Source organism: Sturnira hondurensis, unplaced genomic scaffold, assembly GCF_014824575.4.
Source record: "Sturnira hondurensis isolate 20B ecotype Veracruz unplaced genomic scaffold, ASM1482457v3 Scaffold0022215, whole genome shotgun sequence".
Taxonomy (NCBI): domain Eukaryota; kingdom Metazoa; phylum Chordata; class Mammalia; order Chiroptera; family Phyllostomidae; genus Sturnira; species Sturnira hondurensis.
Genome location: NW_028094846.1, coordinates 9,297,467 through 9,310,543, shown reverse-complemented (window position 1 = coordinate 9,310,543; position 13,077 = coordinate 9,297,467). Strand labels below are relative to the sequence as shown.

The 13,077-nt window shown below is 43.7% G+C and overlaps 1 protein-coding gene across 1 annotated transcript in view; it reads right to left on the bottom strand.

The window, feature by feature from the left end:
* The window catches only part of AXDND1 (axonemal dynein light chain domain containing 1), a 42,208-nt gene continuing 29,131 nt past the window's right edge, over nucleotides 1-13,077 (bottom strand). The window contains exons 19-25 of the mRNA XM_037035002.1: nucleotides 12,386-12,482; nucleotides 8,362-8,472; nucleotides 7,056-7,169; nucleotides 5,522-5,626; nucleotides 4,770-4,852; nucleotides 3,578-3,849; nucleotides 1-372 (exon numbers count right to left, since the gene is read on the bottom strand). Of these exons, the coding sequence (XP_036890897.1) occupies nucleotides 296-372; nucleotides 3,578-3,849; nucleotides 4,770-4,852; nucleotides 5,522-5,626; nucleotides 7,056-7,169; nucleotides 8,362-8,472; nucleotides 12,386-12,482 (859 nt within the window). The 3' untranslated portion in view covers nucleotides 1-295. The remainder of the gene's footprint in view (nucleotides 373-3,577; nucleotides 3,850-4,769; nucleotides 4,853-5,521; nucleotides 5,627-7,055; nucleotides 7,170-8,361; nucleotides 8,473-12,385; nucleotides 12,483-13,077) is intronic.

Below are 13,077 nucleotides of genomic sequence, written 5' to 3'. Positions count from 1 at the left end.
TTTTCTTGACAGAAACAGATATTTTCACAGACCTCTGTTAGAAAATCAATTAAAGAGGCTAGCAAACTTTTGCACAAGCTATTTTTAATGTGGCAAGTAAGCAAATGTGCTGCTTCCCTGCAGCCATCACTGTGAGTTTTAACGAAAACGTTCTCGGGTTATACGTCGTGGCTTTTCTAATAGCTATTGGAAAGGGAGCACCTCCAATGAGCCACAAAGTTACCTCAACAGCTCAGAGAGATTTGGGGTGTGTTCGGGTAGGGGAGCCACGGTGACCCCCGGCACCCTATGGGTGCTACTTGAGTTTGCTCTTACTGGGTCTACCCCGGGTTTTGGATTTGCCGGTGAGAGAATCCTCCTTGTGCTGTACCCCTGAAAAGACAAAAAGAATTAGAATGTGGTAGTAACACTATCTTGTATTTACTAAAGACATTCCACTTTACAAAGCCTTTTAAAAATTCTGCTCTGCTTGAGTGGCTGCTAAGTTACAAACAGGTTCTGAGCCCAAAATTTGACTCTCACTTTGTCATTGGGATTCAGAATGCATTTCCCCAAAGTTTAAGTGAAGTCAGGTAGCCTGAGTTCCGGGTCCTGGAAAAGGAGGCCATCTGGTCAGGGAGGGAAGAGAAAGAGGAAGGACATTTCTTCCTTTCAGCTTGCACCTATCCCAAGCTTGGCAGAAAAAAGAAATTCAAATAAAGGAAATGTCCAGAATCCGCCATGGCCATCCCTGCGTCCCTGTTCTGTCCCCTCCCTCTCCCCTGCCTCCTACACCCTACACAGACCCCACCCTTGGGATGGGTGCAGGAGGCCTTTAGCCGTGGAGCCTGCTACCCTGGGCTGCTTCATGATACCCGACCTTGCAATCTGATGCCTCTGACTGGCTGCTGCCACCTCCTTGCCACACTCGGTCACCTTGTCCACGCCCTCATCCTGCTGGTAAGTGTCACCTTGCTCACACCCTCCTCTTGCTTTTGAGTGGCTCTCCCCACTCCCAATCACGGGCCTCACTGAGATCAGATTCATCTTGGTAAACGCCCCTGACTCCCTTCTCCACTCCCCGCTCAGAGCACCATGATTCACTAATTATTAAAAATGCAGACCTAAAATAAAAGCATCTCTCTCTACTCCATCCAGATCTCCTTTTTACTCGGTATTCACAAGGCTCCGACCTCTACCTTCATCTTCTGTTCTTTCACTGTGCGGCTCCCAGGGGAAGAGGGATCTCCCTGCGCTAACTTGCACCCATGTGACATCGTATGTGCCACGTGAGTGCCCCATTGCTCCAGAGGTGTCTGCAGTTTTTAAAAGGAGCTGCCTGCTAACCCCCCAAAATGAGTAATTTGGGATTTTCTAGAGAAAATATTCCAGTCACCTGGCTAGCATGGGGACTGCCCTGTGTGGGAGACGATTCCCCTACACAAGGCAGGGCTTCCCACCCTGCACTTTCGAGCTCCCAGGCGATGGCTCTGACGGGTGTCCAGATGGCAGGACATGGGGACTACCCATTCATCTACGTTACTCTTTGTAGACTGGGGACTAATTGTTCCTAGCTATCCTCTATGGTAATAAAAAATGTTAAGTTCTGGATTTAACCTAATCCCCAACACCTTCATGGAAATGGACACAACGAAGGTCACCCATTCCATATTGAGGTGACCTCTCCAGTTTAACACACAGGCCTTTCGTATGGTTTGCATATTTATTTTTCAATCATCAAGAAAAAGTTCAGTTTTTAAAGTATCAGGATAAAATTGCTTGACAATATAAGAAGATGCTTTTTTTAAAATGCATGAAACTTATCTGATGCATATTTAAACCTAGAGCTAAAGGATTGTCACATTAGGGACGATCAACATTCTACCAGCTCAGAGTTAAGAGGAGAGAAAATGGGCGCAGACTCCCCCTCAATCAGTGTCGATACACAGTACCGGGGCTGGAGACTGGCACTGGCTACCTTACACGGCTGTCGCTGGGGACATGGGTGCAGATAGCGGTTGCAGCAAGAAACAGTAAGTGGCAGCTTCCCAGTCCGAGCCCTGTACCAGGAATGGTCCTGGGAACAGACCACAGGTCAAAGATGACAGTCAAAATAGAAAACAGTCTCCAATACTGGGGATGTCGAGAACTGCTTGAATTAATATATATCACTGATTGGAGGTAAGAAAATAATTAAACGCCTTTTCCTGGAGAATGAAGGAGGCTGCTCTCATAGCAGAAAATCCAAGCACCAAAAAATAAAGACAAAAGTTCCCCATAAAATTCCATCAACAAATGACAATGTCTGTCAATATTTGGGCATATTTACTTCTGGCCTTTTCTTCCTAGCTTTAAAAAATAGTATTATATTTAATTTCTTGCATTTGATATTTTAACACAAGAATCTCCCATGTCATTATAAACTCCTCAAAAACACCATTTGTAGGGAGCTGTTTCTCATGGTGTGGAAATGTAGTCAGCTCCCATGTGGAAAACCAGTGGGAAGCAAGTCAGCACACAGGACACACGCACAGAGAGGTTTCCTGGTGGGGAATCAGGCCTGCATTGTACCTACACTGCTACGAGACTTGCTTTTGCTAAAACTCCCTCACCCTGAATCAAGGCACAAAGTGTTTACTGTAACTTCCTAAGATCTGTGCTAAATCTCCCAAGGATGGAGTGCAACCAGTTCAACCACTTTTCCCCTTGGTCTGAAACATCCTTCTCTTTGAAGTAATTAGCAACATTCTTTCCTTTGTTATCTGTAAAAGGTAATCCTCTGTAGCAAACCTGTGCATAGTGAATGAGGACCGGCTTCTGATGTAATGCACCCAGAAGAGCAATAAAAGCCTGTCCAGGCAGGGCCTGGAGCCCTCTCTCGCCGGCCCCCCTCTCTCTCAGAGAGTGGCCATGCCGTCCCTTTTTCTCCAAAGGAATTCTGTTGTCTGTGTGTATTTGTCTCCTGGCCACAACACACGGATCCTGCGGCCAGGATCTGCATCAGCCATTCTAATAATTGTATAATATCCAGGTATATTAATGTAGCATAACTTATTTAATCTTTCTTCCATGATTGGAGAGATATTGCTTCCATTTTGGGCCATTATATATAATGATACACTGAACATTTCTGTGATTAATTTTTCCCCTATACTTAGGATTATAGATTCTCAAAGGTTAAATTATTAGGTCAAAATATTTGTCTTCTTTTAAGGCATATCCCACACATCCTCTTCTGCTATTTTTGGAAAGGGTTATATCTGTTTGTCCACATGCAAGTTTTCTGCAAAACCACCTACTTTGCCCCTCTGACCAACACTGTATTCTTTTGTTTTAAGCAATCTTTGCCAGTTTTATAAGTCAAAATTTTATCTCAAGTTAGTTTCCTAGTCCACAATTGTTAGTCATTCGCTTTTCTTTTTTGCAAGGCGTCTGAATAAGATACTTGAGTAGTTACATGTATGTGCAAGCCTATGAGAAGCATGAACTAGGAAATCAACATGAAATTTGTCAATACTCTTCTAAAATATCTGTGACCCAATCGAGTTTTCTTTCATAAATACAACTTCAATGAAGCAAATGCGCAAGATAGCCTCACCTTTCTTCAGAGATTTCGAGGAACTTTCTGCTGGCCTGATCTCTTCTTCTTCCTCTTCCTCTTCTTCTCCTTCTCTGTGCTCTTCCTCTTCTCCTTCTCTTTCTCCTTGATTTTCTTCCTCTTCTCCTCCTTCTGTCTCCTTCTCCTTAGCCTTCATCCATGCTTCCTCCAGTTCCTTCTCCAGTTCTTTCTTTCTTATAAGGGTGTAATGAAGTTTCTCATTTACAACATCAAAATTCTCCTCTGCTTGTCTGGCTCGGTTTGCAACCTCTCTGATGTGGACAAAGTCCAGAGAAACACAACAAAATGGGAAAGTTCGAAAAAGTGCCAGTCGTTTAGAAAAACTCATTGTCTAAAAAAGGCAGTGGGATTAGATGAATGCACCTAATGATGAAGGGTGCAAATATGGGAAGTGGTGGCATTATCGATCAGCCAAGCCCTGGGGGCTGGGGAGCTACGCTGGATGGTAATGGCAGAACGGCAGTGACGCTGTGATTTAAGAACATGTGTACCCCGTCTTAGTGAGATCTGACTTTTGGGCATTTGGAATTCTCTACCAGGAGTTAAAGAGCCACTTTTCAGGAGTTAATTTCTGCTTCTCTTCATTGATACGATTTGACAAACTAAATTCATGGTATCCCTTCATTTAAAAAAATCCAAAGCAAAAGTACCCAGAAATGCAGTGTCTTTTTTTTTATTCCTTTCTTTTACAGAACCTTCAAAAGCAGATTCTGCACTCAAGAAAGCCAGTCTGGGAAGCGCTTCTTAATAACCATGGCACAAGTCTACAGGGCTATGCTTCCGCCTTGCCATCCTCAGCCATCTTAACTATATCGCTCCTCCTCCATTTGGGGTTATGTAACATTCTTTCTCGCACATGGTAGTTTCTCCCTGTTCCACCGATTTCTCTAGTTTATTTCTTAGAAACATACTGAAGTGGATCACGTCTAACATCCTGTCCTCCCCACCCACACACACTTTGACCTCCGCCCTCTCCACTGTGGGTGGGGACAGATGTCGCTATGACAGCAGTGTAGTTCCCTGGCTCTGGAAGAAGATTTGGAGACACCCGTCCCACTAGTGAGGATGAAGGAAGCAGGAGAACCAATGGGCAGCCAAGAAGTGTGGGCTCTCAGCCAAACCCCCAGGCCCGCATCTTCATCTTCTTACCACTGTGGCGCCTCATACTTACATTAACTTCTCCTGTGTGTGTTCAATTACTGCCATCGCTTCAAGATACTTTGGGGCCAATGTACCTTGATTAGCTGACTTTCTCTGACAAAGGAAATAGGTGCAATGAAGGAACTGGGGGTCCCAACAGTTAAGACTCTACTTCTTCAGGATGTTCTGGATGAAGCCTCCCAGAGTATTTTTTTCCTGTTCAATACTATCCATATTTATTCAGTAGACAATTAAGCCTACTCTTCACAACAAAAAAGAACAGGGATATCCTGGGGCCAATAGCACACCACTTCCAAATTACTCGTGCTGCAGGTGGTCATAGATTTGATTAGAGTTGTAAAGAAGCAGGGAAAACAGTATCAACAGAAAGGAATAGGGAAGGAAGAGGCCAAAAATGCAAATAGAAGGGTAAACATGTTTATCTGGTAAATCAGGGTAAGTATCAAGGAAAGTATCTGTATTTACCTTAATACTTTATTTCACTAAGCACGTAACACTGCAAAATCCAGTATGATCTTTCAGCTCAACAGGGGACTTTATATATATTGAGGCTGTAAGAATATGGGCAAAAAACCCTTCTAACATGGTCCTAGAACTTTTTGTGCAGGACTTTTAATTCTGTTTTCCTGTTGAGCTTCCATAGCCACCATCTAAAAGTTTCCAATTTCCCAATAATTCTACAGTTACAGGTATGAGCTTATCACAGCTGTCAATAGAACCTGGTGAATTGATATATTTAAAAATTGGGTTTCAGCTACATACCCAGGCAGATAATATATCTGTTCCAAATAGAGGCTTGGAATGAATATTTTCATCTTCTCCAATGAATCGAATGAGTTTTTCACTTTCTGTAGATGTTGAAGGTTTCTAGGGCACAGAAATACCAAGGACCCGTCAGTGAGCTGGCGGGTGACACAGTGGTGTGGCAAGTTGCCTAGCCCCGTGTCTGAAGCTTTCATTTTCTGTTCGCTTTAATTATTTAACAAACATTTTTTGAAGACTCCCAGAAAACACCGCGATAAATTAGTGTGCATGAGGAAGCAGGGGCAAGGGGGGATACCTGTGAGAAAAGCAAGGCAGATTTCTCTGAGACCCCCGGAACCCACAGCACAGTAAGAGATAGGCGGTAAAATAATTGTGGTATATGTGATTACTGTTAGCACAGAGGCGTGTTTCAAGAGCTGTCTGTGCCCAGAGAAAGGCCCTCCATTCTGCCTAGACACTGGGGGAAGTTTCTACAGAGAAAATAATCTTTGGAAGCTGAAAAGGAGACTGTGAATAGAGAGGAAATGGCCTGATCTCAGGCCACCGATGGAGGAAAGGAGACGATGCATTACAGATTTAAAAGGTACGACAACATTTAGTGACCAAATAATAATGTTTTACACTTATTTTGTGCCTTCTATATGCAAGCACTGTGCCATCAGTAAAATGGAAAATGCTGGTCCAAAGAGACTTCGGTGTTGTACGACACTCTTGTCCTGTTGTCCTGCGTGGACAGGGGGTAGAGGACCAAGGTCACAGTCTGGGGTCATGCCAATCGTGCCAACAGGCAAACTATTTACAGAGAAGAAACATCAGGGACGTAGATTAAGACAGTACAAAGAGCACAAGGGGGTCAGGGTAAGTTCTGAAAGCCAAGGATAGCATTCACTGCGGGAACGAACAAGGGCTCTTTGCCAGACTTCTCTGGGCTCGAACGTTGGTTCTGCTACTTCCAGTGATGTGATTCGGGGTAAGTCCGTCAACCATTCTGGTTGTGAGTTTTCTTTTCTATAAGATGGGGGAGGTAATGAGGCCACATGTGTGAAGCATACAGCTCCTGGTAGGCACTCAGCAATTGGTCATTATCATTGTATTTTTGTTATTATTACAACCGCCCCAGGAAAAGTCATTACTAATGATGCCCCAACAGGGGTGAAGACAGGGTAAGAAAAAGAGAGATGGAGTCGGGCCTGGGAGGAGGGAGGAAAGGCAGCCCAGAATGAGAGCTGAAGAGGTGGAGACACAGAGTTTGCACTACTATTGAAAGAATCAGGCATCGAAGAGACAAAATGACAGTATCCAGGTGAGAGGTGGATTACGTAGGTAATAGGGCCATAGAGGTGAATGAGACTAATGGAAATGGCTGGATTGGGAAAGGAAAAAGGGCACTCCTTAGAAAATTCAGAGGTAAGTGTATCTATAGATATGGTCAAATCCATATGGAGTTAAAGAGCTTACTCCAGATGATCAGTTTTTATTTTCATCAGTACATATGTAGGTTCTTTAAAAAGATAGTACTATGTAATCTTACTTCTGCTTTCTCTTCTTCTGGTCCTTTCTCAAATTTCTTATCCTTCTTACTTTCTTTTTCATCCTCTTCAAAACATATGTCTGCTTCAGGCTCAGAGAGTTCTTTTATAAGGTCCTATGAGATAAAATAATGTTATAATTATAGTTAAGTGTATATAAATGTTTTAGTGATATATTAGCAATTATTCAAAAATACTTAAAGGGCACTAATCCTGCAACAGAGCCCTGTGCTAGTAATAAAGATACAAAGGTTAATAAGAATGGTCCCTGCTCTTAAGAAGTTTACAATTTAGTGAACCAGAAAATGCTACAAATACATATGGTCGAATAGTAGAAATGCCTAATTTTGAACTGGTAGTAGATGGGGGTAAAAGAGAGGGTTGGTCAGGCAAGTTTCCGGAAGAAGATAATGTCTGAGTTCCCTCTTGAAGGGAGAGTAAAAGAAAAATAGGAGGTACGGGGGGAGGACACTGGAGGCATAAGACTGGCTCTGAGAAGGGAAGAACTGTGTTCAACAGGACGGGAACCTGGGAACAGGTAGACCAGAGCACAGTGTGTTGTGTCAGGGAGACTGGGTTTGATCCTGAAGGCAATGAGGGATCAATACATTGATTGATATGTTTTACATTTTAAACAATCACTCTAGCAACAGGAAAGTAGATTTAAAGAGGAGGAAGAAGATTGGGGGGTGGGTGGGAAAGAGAAGAACAGGCAGAGAAGAGAAAGACAAGAGGAGGCAAAGAACAACACAGGGTTGTAGGAATGAAGAGGATAAGGATTCAAGAGATATTCAGGAGGCAACTCTTAGTGACTGATTGACTGGATGGATGGACACGGGATGGCTAGGAAAAGGGAGCATCTTGAATGACACCTGGTTTATGGTTGAGGTCACTACACAGATGATAATGGGATTCACAGGGATAACAAACAAAGTTGGATAAGCAGGTTTGGGAAGATAGATGAGATCAGACCGGACTGTGTGAGTCTGAGGTGCCCCTAAGACATCCAGGGGAAAATATCTGGTAAATAGCAGAATATCTGAAGTTTAGACAGAGGGATCGGGGCTAAAGCCAAGAAGGTACATTACATCACCAAAGAACTTGCGAAGCGAGTAGAGGATGAGGCCTTAGGACAGGAATCTAATCACACCAGGGACTAAAGAAAGAGGAACCTGCAAAGGAGGCCCAAAGTTGCCTTGGACGTAGAGGGGACTCCAGGGACATTTACTGGGCAACATCGCTGACCCCTCATCTGTTACAATACAGAAAGAACCTGAATAATGACCAGTGCCAGCACATGGCAAATACCTCTTCTTCAAGGAGCTGCACCTTGTCTTCATACGTCAATAACTGGATTTGTTTGCCTTTCATCCGACTAAGGAGGTGAGCACATGTGGTGATCCACTCATAACATTCTCTCTAATAAGAGATAAAAAGACCACTACTAAGCAGGAAAAATCAGATTACACCAGCTCGTTTACTCACTCCTATCGAGGAACTGCTGAATACAATTCCTCCAAGTATAGCTCCGCTCAGTTAACATTGCCTCACTTCAGTTCACAGGTACGTGCAGGAGTGATTTCCTGTGAATACAGACCTAAAACCTAGCATTGCTTATGGACATTGTTAGAACAGAACAAGGTGTAGTTAAGTGTCATAAAATCAGATGCAGAGACACAGTTGGACTCACTGTGGGCAAATGGTCTGCCCCGACAAATATGCAGCTGACCAGGCCAACTGTGATCGCTTAACCTAACAATAAAAATAGCAACACCTAACATGGTACTTAATTATGTGTCAGACTTTCCTAAGCATTGTGCTTATATTAACTCATTTGATCCTCAATATGAAATATGTCCTATTATTATTTTTTTAAAGATTTTTATTTATTTATTTATCTTTAGAGGGGAAGGAGAGAGGGAGAGAAACATCAATGTATGGTTGCCTTTTGTGCGTCCCCTGCTGGTAGTTAGCCTGCAAGGAACCGGCCTGCAATCCAGGCATGTGCCCTGACTGGGAATCGAACCTCGATCGTCTGGTTCGCAGGCCCACACTCAATCTACTGAGCTACGCCAGCCAGGGCTTGTCCTATTATTTTTAAGGTATAACTGAAATAACACTATACTAGTTTCAGGTGTACAGGATAATTAATCAATATTTGCATATATTACTAAATGATCACCATAAAAAATCCAGTTAGCATTTCTCACCATAGTTACAACATTTTCTTGTGATGAGAACTGAGATATATGCTATTATTATCCTCATTCTTTTTAGATGAAGAAATTAAGGAAGAGAATATTTGAGTACCTTGCTCAAGGTCCTATATTTATTTAAACACGGACCTGGAATTCTAACCCAGGTGGCCTGGGCTCTTCACCCCTACAAGAATATTACCCCGCCCCTAACCAAGTGAATGAATAAAGATTGGAAGCAGTGTCTTAGAAAAGGTGCCCACTCCGTATCTACTGAGGTACAGAATGGTCTTCAGCGCCAAAGTGAACAGTAAAACTCCATTTACTTTATCAACATCTCCTAACAGCTAAGATCTGGCTTCATTGTTTAACAGCTTCCTTATTGGCAAGTAAAAGCAGAGGGAACTTGTAAACTATTTTCTGGGGGAAGATCTGGTTACTGTAACCATCAAAAAACTGTTCTGTGTGGTGAACTAATGACCCATCATAGGTCCCTAATGTCGATCATAAAAAGCAGTAATAGGTCTTATATTTTTCTCATTATTAGACTTATTTTTAACTCTGGAATTGTTATGAAATTTCAGAACTAAAAAGGTTTTAGGAGTCAAATCCAAACCCTTATGTTGCAGACAAGAAAACTGAAATCTAAAGAGGACATGTCAGTTTGCCACAGCTTCATTCATGTCATTGACAGGTTTAAATGTGAAAGGGTTAGGGCGATGTCTCATCCCAGAAAGGATCAAGGAGGGATGTTAAAGTAACGGCTTCCGGTCTTCAGTTCCCTTCGCTGGCTGTGACATCTTGAGTAAAGTCTTAATAGTCTTCATCTGTTAAAACCAGATGAAGTGGTTGGTTTACTCCAGGGGACCCTATGCAGTGGGCAACTGGTAAAACCCATCTTGGGGAGGAGAGCCCTAATTTACAGCATTTGCTAATTCCCACGGTTACTCCCGCGTGTCAAGTTCAATGACGCTCATCAGCTCGCACGTCGTTGCTGGACGTGGAGCCCATCAAGGGTGTGCACAGCCGGCTCTGCGGGCCATTGTGAGTCTACCGCGCCGCTGTCTGTCCCTGAGGAGCCAAATCTGATGCACACAGTGTTTAACTTTCTATGTTGTTCCTAGAATAAAACATTAGTTAATTCTGAAAATAGTCATGATATTTTTGAAATTTTATGTCTTCACAGTTAATTCGTCATTCATGACGAACCTCTGCAGTTGTACTTGCACTCATCAAAAAGATGCTAGTCATTCTCTTATAAACTTCTAAGATGTTGAAAATACTGTCATAAGACTTCTGATGGGAGAAAAAAATCAGTAGGGTATTGTTGGGGTTTTTTTGGTAAAATTTCACAGTAATCTACAGAGTTAAGCAAGTTTTCTTTTGAAACCTTCAGCATTGCCTTTGACCAGCTGTAGACCAAGATAATGTGGTTGCTAATCAATGCACGTAGATCTCCTTCCATCAGTGACCTTATTTAATGCTAATAAAGTCCGATTCAGGGCTGTGTTAGTGAATGCTTCTGATGGGAAGTAAAAGGACTAAAATTCATGTCTGGGATGAAGGAGGATTTAAGAAGCAAAGGACAGTCCTGCATGTCAGGCCTATTGCAGTGGATCAAAAGCAGGGGGAAGAGAAGACTGTCAAAGACGTGGCGAATTATAGGGTGCCGGTGGTGAGACTACAGTGGTAACGCAGTTAAAGAGCCCCAGGTCCCCCGGAAAAGGCGGGAAAGCTGGGACTCCTCTGAGTTCATCTGTTAGAACACAGCAAGAGGCAGGTCCCCGGCACTCCTCTTCAAAGTCACCTTTTCGGGGGCCAAATCCTGAAACTGGCAATAGTACTCGGGTGACATAAGAAGGTTACTGCAGCCCAAGGTGATGACAGGGCCTTAATGAATTACTCAGGCCAGAGATGGAAAAGAATAGTGTGGAGGGAGTCAGCAGCAGCCGGAGGTCAGTGTGAAGGTCTCCAAGCAAGAAGTCCTCTCTTCCATCACGGTGGGTAATTCTTTGGTATCAAGAGGAAGAATTTCCTTTCCACACGTCCTCAACACTATTGGGGGTTAATCGCCGTGTGTCTTTTTACCAGCCTTGGCCTGCTGAAGGTTATCTCAGAGATCCTTCAAAGTAGCTGTCATTCACTCAGATTGTGACCAAACTCCAGACCACCAGTGACTCTAATTCTAGATGCTGGGAACCGTGTAGCTGGTCCACCTAAAACACTTGAAAAAAGTCACCTATCTGTTTACTGGGGGCTAAGTGTCTAGGTTGGGAGGAGCTGGTTTATGGGGCACAGGTCCTAGTCTACTCTCAGTGGATGCCAGGACTCTGATGTAGTGTTTCCAAGCCTCAAGTGAAGCCTTAATGACAAGCAATCCCTCTTCCCAGATGGAGCAGCTGATGTGCAGAGACCAGCTTCTCTCAGAAACAGGAACAGGAGCAAGGATCTCCCAAACTGAACCCTCTTGGAAAACGGCCCCTGGCACTGATCCGTAGCTCCGAAGTGTGAGGTCAGACTGAATCAGCAGAAGCCAGGGTCAGGTGAGAGGTAAATAGGGTCCAGAGTTACGGGACTGCCTCAGGGGGGGTGGGGCGCTCACTACACAGACCCCAAGGCTTTCTGAAGAAGTAATGTAGGCAGTTGTGGATGACTTGGGTAAGAACTGTTGGTAAGTGATGGAACTCCGAAAGATTCTTACTTAGGAGTCCTCCCACTTCAGAATCACGTTCAGCACCACACAACTCTCATTTATTGCAAAGGAACCCCCCCAAATGCTACATTATGGGAAACCATCACTAGCATTATCCAAATAGCAGTCTAGTAGGTTGGCGAGATGGTTCTTCTTCAAATGACTGGGGCGGCACAAGCCACAAGCATTACCCACACTCAGCAGGGCCCCTCTGGGGAGCTGTCTTCCATTCTTCACTTTGTGGGGCATAAATGAAGCCACAGGAGTCCTAGAGTCTGACGTCATAAACACTGTTGTCACAAAGAGGTGGTCTAGGAGATCAGGGGAAGATGGTAGCAGTCAAGGACAGGGATGCGTGGGGAATTAAGAAAACCCCAACGAAGCAGGGACTAGCCTAAAATGTCTGCTCAAAACAAAACAAAAGTGAGGGGGAGAGAGTGATTACCTTCATCGTATTCAGATCGTGAAGTTCCTTAGTAGAGTGTTTTTGTAGGTTGCTGGTTATACTCAGAGCCATGGCCGTTACCATCCCTTTGCAGCAACTGGGGGAGAAGCACACACACACACAGCACAGCCTGTCATTGCTGGCTCCTCTCCTGAGTGTTTTCAGTCCAGGCACAGGGGAAGTTTCCCACAGTAATGAAGCTACTGACTCGCCCGAGTACAAACCATCTCTTGGCCTCTCACCGCTGTCCTCCCTGCCCCTCCCCTCCTCTCACTTTTGACCGTTGGTAACATTGAATGGATATGAAGGGGGAAGTGGCTACATTATAGAGGCTCCTTCCCAGATCTGAAGTAATCATAGTGACAGTGTGCTTCCTAGTTGATAATTTCCTTTTTTTTCAGACCTCATCTTTATTTGGTGAGAATCCTCTAGCTTTTCAGATATAAGGGTTTTTATCTTTTTGTTTGTTTTTTTTTGGGGGGGGGAATGTTTTAGTCAGCGTTCAATGAAATTACAGTATGCATTCTGTTTTGCATGAAAGTTACACGGGAAATGACAGGCTTCTTCACAAATGCCCCTAGCCTGGGCAAACGTGCAAGACGTTTCTTACTTACTCAAGTTAAGTGGGTCTTTTTTTGTTTTTAACTAATTTGCACTCCCACATCCATACGTACTTCCCATCCTGGCCACAC